The sequence below is a fragment of the Urtica dioica genome, chromosome 6 (genome assembly GCF_054948205.1).
Source record: "Urtica dioica subsp. dioica isolate 48M chromosome 6, U.dioica_male_clone48M_v1_H2, whole genome shotgun sequence".
Taxonomy (NCBI): Eukaryota; Viridiplantae; Streptophyta; class Magnoliopsida; order Rosales; family Urticaceae; genus Urtica; species Urtica dioica.
This window is the reverse complement of record NC_142761.1, coordinates 13,434,124-13,442,364: the sequence shown is the minus strand read 5'-3', so window position 1 is coordinate 13,442,364 and position 8,241 is coordinate 13,434,124. Positions and strand designations below refer to the sequence as shown.

The window sequence follows — 8,241 nt, the reverse complement described above, 5'->3', positions numbered from 1 at the left end:
GATTAACAACATTGGGTGGTTGGTGTCCCAACACGACCTCTCTCTTGATCTCACGTTGGGCGTTGAGTTTCTCTCTCAAGTCGCTCCCACAATTCTCCCTTTGGGAATTGAGGCGGTCTCTCAAGTCTCCGCTCGCCGTTCCTATCACCCCTTGCAAGGGTATGTCATTCAAGCGATGTCCTCGACGGACGCCGTGACCATAGATGTCGTCACCTCTCCGGGGGTTTTGGACACAAATGGTGAGCTTGAAACGTTTCTTTCGTGACCTTGAGCTCAACGTGGTCTCTCAAGAGTGTCCACTCGAGGGCGCACGCGTGCGTTCAATCAATGATTGATGACTTGGTGCGGTCGCCTGAGGGTATCCCCTCGAAGGCGTGCGTGCGCGTTCACTTTCATGAGTTGCGCGGTCGAGGAGGTCGGCGATGAGTGCGCCGTCGACGCCGGGGCGGTCTAGGAGCTCGGCGAGCCCTCGAGCCGTGTCCTCTCGGAGCGTGGTCTCAGGGTCATTTGCCAGGTCTTGGGGCTGGCTCTTGTTGTCATGAGGTTGCCCTTCTAGACGATGCCCGAGGTTCCTGAGGCCGTACCTCGAGCTCGTCGCTCGAGTGCCTACAGAGGTAGCGGGAACTTGACTCATCTCTCGAGAGTCGTAGGTGCAGTAAGAGAGAGGAATGGAAGGGAGAGCATAGCTCATGAGATCCCCTCCTTCTAGCGCCAAAATGTTGTCGTTCGTTTTCGGACAACGATTTAGGAGTCCCAAACGGTTCGACCCAAGGCCTGACCAAGTGGTCGTGCTTGGGCTCGAGCGTGTCGGACTCGGTATCCCGAGTCTTCCCTTAGCTGTGAATGTCCCTTGAGTTCGTCCAAGTACGTGAAAAGGAAGAAAGAACACGTGAACTACAAAGGGGAAACGGAGGGGTTGCCTCTGTTTACCTCTTCGACGCTCAACATTAGTAGGATTGAGGTGGAATACAGAGGGTTTGAGTGTCTAGAAGCCAAAGATGAGTGAAATGAGTGAGTTATGAATTCGACAGCGTTTCGGGGCTCAAAATTGGATTACCTTTGAGAGAGGGCGGACCTCTCTATTTATAGGCGGCCAAGGGGTGTTTGGGGAACCCCTTGGTCGAGTGAACCTCGTTGGGTCAGCCATTGGCTGGCTTAAAGCTTGGGCCGGCCAATTGCCGGCTGAACATTTGGAGTTGACTCGGCCCTTGGCTGAGTGAACAGCCTGGCCGGCTGAAGATTTCACTCGGCCATTGGCCGAGTGAACAGCTTGGCCGGCTGAAGGTTTCACTCGGCCATTGGCCGAGTGAACAGCCTGGCCGGCTAAAGGTTTTACTCGGCCATTGGCCGAGTGAACAGCCTGGCCGACTGAAGATTTCACTCGGCCATTGGCCGAGTGAAGGGGCTGGACCTTTGGCCGGCTGACCCTTGGGTCGGCCATTGGCCGGCCAAACCCTTGTGTCGGCCACTGGCTGGCTGAGCGTTGGTCCGGCCATTGGTTCGGGCCGGCCCATGGCTGAGGCAAGGTTTCGCCGTCCGAGGCCTCGCGCCGGTCGCGCGGGTCGAAGTGACGCCTTCGTCGTCGTCGGTCCGAGACGGGCCGACAACAATAACATGTTAGATTAGTTAAATTAAATTAAAAGTAACTTATATGTTTAGTTTGATTATGAATATGTATCATGTTAGATTAGATGAATTAAGTTAAAAGTAACATATTAAATTAATTAGAAACATGTTTAGTGTAATTTAAAGTAATTGTAATATGTTTTGATTAATTTGATTGCAATTTGTTGAAAAATTGGTTAATTAATTAAGTAGTAATATGTTTATTTAGATTAATTTGTAATATATATGAATATGTTTTAAAATGAATTAGTAACATGTTAAATTTAATTTAAACTTATTGAAAATTTATTGCGACCGAGTCACGGAGGCTCGGTTTAGTATTTAGTATGTTAATAGGATAGTCATGGTTGGTTATATAAAAAATGCAAATTTTGGTTAGTCAATATTATAGGGGAAACTATGCCGACATGTCGCATCAAAAAGTGTCGCACCTAATATGGACACTTTTAGGTGCGACATGTCGCACCTAATACCTTTAGCGACGGACTTTTAGGTGCGACATTATCGCACCTAATAAACTATTAAGTGCGACTATTGAGGCATTTAGTGTGACATTCGTCGCATCGGATGCCTCTATTTGTTCTAGTGCTCCGATATGCGGTCCATCCATGATCAGAGATATTTCCCTGTACGCTTCCATCTTCTGCTCCTCGGGCTCTTTCTGATCCGCTTGGAATTTCTTCAATGCTTCTCTGTGGATTAGAGCCTCTATTGCTTCTTTTAAGTTGAAGCAGTCTGCGGTCTTATGACCGATGTCGTGGTGGAAAGCGCAATATTTTGTTTTACCTTTCTTCGAGATATATTTTTTGATCCGGTTTGGCTTTGGGAAATCTTATTGATCTTGAGTAAGGCTGAATATTTCTTCTATTGAAGTGTTAAGAGGATGTTACTTATCACACTTACTCGCGAAAGGCTTTCGTGGCCCTGCTCCTGACCGGATCTTCTTTGGGGGCGTATGTCTTCGGATCGATGTCCCCTTTGTTCTTCTCACAGAGGCTTTAGGATCTCGACTTTCCTTGCCGCCAGCCTGACCTCCTCGGCATTGATGTATTTTTGTACCCTTTTGAAGAAATTGTTGTAGTCCCAGGCACTTGTCTCTTGGAGCGACCACTGGAATTTTGATTCTATTCGGATCCCTGAGGTTATGCCGAAGAGCTTGAAATCTTCATTTAGATCATCAACTTGCAGCGTTTGCTCTGAGTAGCGGTTGATTTAATTCTTTAGCGTTTCATCATGGGCCTACCAGACGGCTAGGAGCCTTTCCTTGGGAGTTTTTCCTAAGCTTGAGCAAACGAAATGCTCCATGAACTTCCTCACCAGTTGCTTCCAAGATCCCACCGAGTTAGGCATGATTTTTCGATACCATCTCTTGGCCGATCCTGCCAGGATGATGGAGAAGGCTCGGCACATCACCTCAGGACCTGCTCCATCTAAAAGCATCCATGATGAAAAAGTATCGAGGTTATCCCCCGAGTCAGTTTTCCCATCATACATGGAGATACTTGGCATCCTAAAGCGGTCAGGCAATGGGTGTTCTAACACTCGTGACGTGAATGGAGACACGGCCTCCCCTGTATTTAGGGTTTGTTCCTTCTGACCCAGAGCTACTTCTTTAATTCGGTGTTCCAGTCTTTTGATGTTTCCTTCGTCGGTGCTCGCACTGTCTCCAGTTTCTGAACATTTGTCATGATCTTTCATGGTTAGCGAACGGCTCTTCTCTGCGGAAGTTGATACCGATCAGGAATCTTTTCCTAACTGGCCTAGTACCCTTCCGAATCCGTATTGTCTTCCTCTCACTTGTACCGGTCCTTGGCGTGGTTTCGGGACTTCTTAGCCAGTTGTTCTTGCTCCATGGGTCCTTTTCCGGATCTATGCGAGCGCTCTTCATCAAGAATCACTACTGCGCTTCGCAGGGTGACCTTCTTCGCTTGGAGTCTTCCCCTTAGGTCCCTGTTACAGGCTTCAAGGTCTAGGAGACGCTATTGCATCTCCTTGAACTGCTCGGCCAGACTAGGTTGGGGGAGGAGATCCTCAATCTCTTCTGCCATGAGCGGCAAAGTTCAGTTGTGGTGTTCGATCTCTTGATCACGATCAACAACATTGTCATGTGGGTTTGATGATCTTGCCAATGAACTTCAACGTCTTTCCCCCTCCTTCTAGCGGCAAACTGTTGACCTGAAAAATTAGTACAATGTCTCACGAATGTCACTATGTACCGAGAACGCAGTCCCGAGGTCTAAGTGTTTAGGCAAGACTTTTTCAATCTGCAGACTAATCTCGTAAAAGGAAGAAAGTAAATGAGGCTGTCGAAATATGGAAACTATGGCTTGTGTGCTTGAAAAATATGAAGTGCCTGTTCCTTCGAGCTCATCTTCTATTTATAGATGTTTTGAGTGGAGTGCGTGGGGTGATCAGTCCCACATTTTCGAAGATAATCACATAATGGCTCCGACTTCGTGTGTGTAGTGGGTGGTTGCTCTTCGTGTTTTCTCGGTCGTAACCGTTGAGGTGAGCTTTTTTCTTTTATTCTGATTATGTACACGTGTTTGTTTTGTTTTGACTAGTCTTTGATCTATCGGCTTCTCTTCTCTTTGAAGTTCTGCTCGGTAGGGGTCGTTCTTAACTTATGAACGAATCGTTCTTTATCTTTCGTGAGTTCTCGGGTCTATTTGACCCGAACTCTGTGCTGGATATAATATGTTCTTGGGACTCCGGGCAGCCTTCTCGACCATTTCGGATTATGTGAGTAAGAACTTGCTATTCTCTAATTTTGTGTGATAAAGGCAATTCTAGAAGTGACCCGAATTTCATATTTTTCAAAACTACTTACTTTCTTGTTTTGCTGAAGAGTCGAATAACTAATATTTAGATTTGAAGTGGATTTTGTTACAATCGACAACTCTTAAATTCCAAATTGACTTTTTTCAAGCGTAACGATACTCATGCTTGGTTTGTGATTCTATTATTTTGGCACACGAAAAATATGCCTACTAATCATCCCAACAAAGGTGGTTCAAGGCTCAACATTTAGTCCATCCTTTATGTGAGCATTTTTATCTTTCGACTCTTCATCTGAATGTCTGTGAACATTTTCATCTTCTTCCTTTCCCCACAGCAACAAGTAAAGCCCAAGGATGACAATTACTGCCCCTAAAATGCTAACATAATGTGACAAAAAGGAAAAAAAAAAAAGAAAAAAGAAAAAAGATAAGAGATGAGATTTCATTACAGAAAGTATGAAATATAGTTTTATGAGGAAATATTTACCTTCCTGTGTATAGTGTCTCTCCCATCACAAAGTAAGCCAAAATGGCCACCAAAATCGTGCAAATCGGATTAAACATTGTCACGAAAACCGGCCCTTTCTCTTCCGTGCACCAAAGTTGAACGAATATTATTATTCCAGAGCAAAGTATTCCCTGCAAATTAATGTGTGTCATTTAGTATCTAAATGCGGCAGTAATTAACATTATTATTGGTATATAGCCATACTAGTAGTTTAGTCTTTTATCATTTCTTTTAATTTTACCTAACTTATAAACCCTCCACATATGTATTTTTTTATTCAATTAAGAGACCAAATACTGATCATAATACTCACTCCATATAGTGTTGACCACAAGTCAATGTTGAACCCTATTGCCCAAGCTTCTTTTTTGTGTTGAAGAATGACTGTGAAGATAGCTGATTGTGCTGCCCCAACAAAGCTCATCCATGTAGTTAGAGACAATTGTGCCGGATATCTTTTCAATGTGTATGCCTGTTTTATATTTTAATTTTATTTATATATAAACAAGCAAATTATTAGTCAAACTATTGTGTTCAATACTTATTAATTAGTAAGTAGTAGTATTGGGTGTGAGATTAATTAACCTGCATAATGTACCAAATAGACCATGTAATGCAGCTTGAAACAATAAGAAGTGAGCCCTTCAACCATTGCTCATGGATTTCACTATTTCCTTGAGCACTTATTATGGGAATTCCTATGTTTCTCACAATTGGACCCTTGTAAAGTGTCATGGTCATCACACCCGTCAACGACACCACCGTTCCAACAACTTTAGCCATGCCACGTGGACTTCGTAGATTAATTATTTCCAGCCTATAAAGCAAATATTTATATATATTGAAAATGACTCGAGTCCTCATTCTTCAAGTATTTATAATTAATTTAATCGTAGTGCATGTTAATTTAGAAGAATGTGATGCTTTTTTAATTATTATTATATATAAGGATAAGTCTCATTATAGATGATTAGTAGAGCATTACGACCTATATTCTACTAAAGATATAGCATTAGCTATATATGGAGGGAATTTAATTACGTTGAAAAGGTGAAATTCTAACTACTTTTTCATAACATTTTTTTAAAAAAATTGGTCTGGAAGAGTCATGAGCTACTCAAGTAGTGAAAGAACCTGAATATTACTGCAATAACAAAAGTGAGAGAAGCGATAGTGTTGACCATGGATGACAGAAAAGCCGGGGATGTGTATCTCAAACTTGCAAAGTATGTGTTAAGTGTCAAACCCACCCTGCCAAATTATAATGTTCAAAATTATTTAAATATGTACTTTTCAAAAATATGCATAATGAATCGTGTATGTGATTATCTATTTATATGCATACCCTAGGAGAGAAAGGATGAAGATTTCCACCAAAAGAGCTAAAGTGAGCTTTGGCCTTTGCTTTCTGCACCAAACAAAACAGATTGCCGTTACATTATATGTCTACCTGTGCGCATATACATATATATTATATATATAATATATATGTATATGCGCATAGGTAGACAAGTAATTGATTAGGAGCCCAATACTAGCCGCACGATAAGACCACATCAATATTTATAAACCAAAAGGTAATTTAAATATATAGATTAAAGCATTTGGAATTGTGTTGACATCTTTCTAGTTAATTTCATAGAAGAGTTCGTGGGAACAAAAGAGATCACATGTCTAAAAATACATTTCTTACAAAAATTAATTTACGGTAAATTCTTTATTAGACACAATGATGACTGTCACTGGAGACTAATATTTAAGGCATTAGAGAGTAGTTTTTTTTTTTTATTTTCTAAATAACTGATAATTATTTAGCACTGGCAGGGGTGAAATTGATTCTTCATAAGAAAAAATGTAATATTTTGAAATCAGCTGTTAAATTTCTTAATGATCAATAGTTCTTCACTAGTGCGTTATATACATTACTCGAGTAGATATTTGAAAGAAAATTGATATCTGTCTTTTATATTCCAACATGATCAGATTTCGTATACATGATCTAGCAATCTGATCAAAATTCTTGTAGTTTTCATCCTTATTTTCTAGCTCAAATTTCTACATACTTATACTAGCATTTAACATATCTCCGAGAGAGAGAGAGAGAGAGAGAGAGAGAGAGAGAGAGAGAGAGAGAGAGAGAGAGAGAGAGAGAGAGAGAGAGAGAGAGAGAGGAGGGGGGGGGGGGGGGGGGGGGGGGGGGGGGGGGGGGGGGGGGGGAAATTGCGTGACATTAAATTACCTCTCTAAAAAATAGGCAAAAGGAAGGATCACAACGCCTGCGACGATGTGGCGATAAGTAACGTAGACATGAGGATTCATGCCATGGTTAAAAGAAGCTTCAGTGATGAAATAAAGAAAGGTGTAACCAATCTGTGTCAAAACCATTAGAAGATGTGGCTTAAATTTTGTATAAACACCGCTCAGACTGCTTTTGCTCTTAGCTTTCTCTTCTTCCATGCTGATTCTGATTAATGCGCTTTGATTGATTTCCTCAGGCTAAGTTTTATGACATACACTTATAATTAAGCTGAGTAAGATCACACTAATCCCATGTAATACATATGCGTATATATAGTGAGCGCATACTCGTAGGGTGCTACTTGACGAGTCATATTTATAATATACTTTATTATGTAGTAAGATGTATGTATGTATGTATGTATGTATATATGTTTGGCATGTATGCATATATGATCATGAGAATCATGTTCTCTACTAAAAATTCGCTGACGCAAATACAGGTTATAATGTAACTGTAAGGGGCAGGACAGGTATATACGCAACAAATAAAAAAGTGAGTATTTATTCTCCCAACAAATTTAAACGACTACACTTGTTAAGCAATTTTGATACAGGTAGGCTTTTCTCAAAACATGTCAGTTTAGCATCATAAATTCTAGTCACATTTTTAGCCTTATATAGGTCTTTAAATATACATGTAATAAATATATCTGGTTGGATTTAGTCTCTAAATTTACATTATTTTTCTAAGTCTAAATGTCAAGGTCATTTGCTTTTTACCAAGGTTTGGCTTTCCAGGGGAACCGGCCAGATTCTGGCCGGGATTCGCCGATCGGAGCTCACCGGGAAGAAACGTGAAGAAACTGCTGCCGCGTCGTGAACCCGATAGGAATCCGGCCGTTTTCCGTTTATTTTTTTGCCTTCCATTGCTCTAATCCCCCTCGTATCGTGATTTCCGTCAACTTGACTGCACTTCCCGGCGGATTTCGTTCGTCACTGCCTTCCTTTGTAAAAAAACCGAAGTTTCCGAGAGGTATGAGTCTAGGGTTTCGGAAATTTGAGGATTTTTTTTTCAATTTTTTCAAA

General features: G+C 41.5%; 1 protein-coding gene across 1 annotated transcript; it reads right to left on the bottom strand.

Moving 5' to 3' along the window:
• Positions 1 to 4,528: 4,528 nt before the first annotated feature.
• Positions 4,529 to 7,622, bottom strand: LOC149393415 (WAT1-related protein At4g08300-like). Its single transcript, XM_089617494.1, has 7 exons — positions 7,154 to 7,622; positions 6,260 to 6,322; positions 6,049 to 6,165; positions 5,500 to 5,731; positions 5,228 to 5,386; positions 4,894 to 5,045; positions 4,529 to 4,784 (listed from the first exon to the last, which is right to left on the bottom strand). Exons 1-7 carry the CDS (start codon positions 7,369 to 7,371, stop codon positions 4,640 to 4,642), a joined length of 1,086 nt encoding a protein of 361 aa, XP_089473620.1. The 5' UTR covers positions 7,372 to 7,622; the 3' UTR covers positions 4,529 to 4,639.
• Between the last annotated feature and the right edge of the window lie 619 nt (positions 7,623 to 8,241).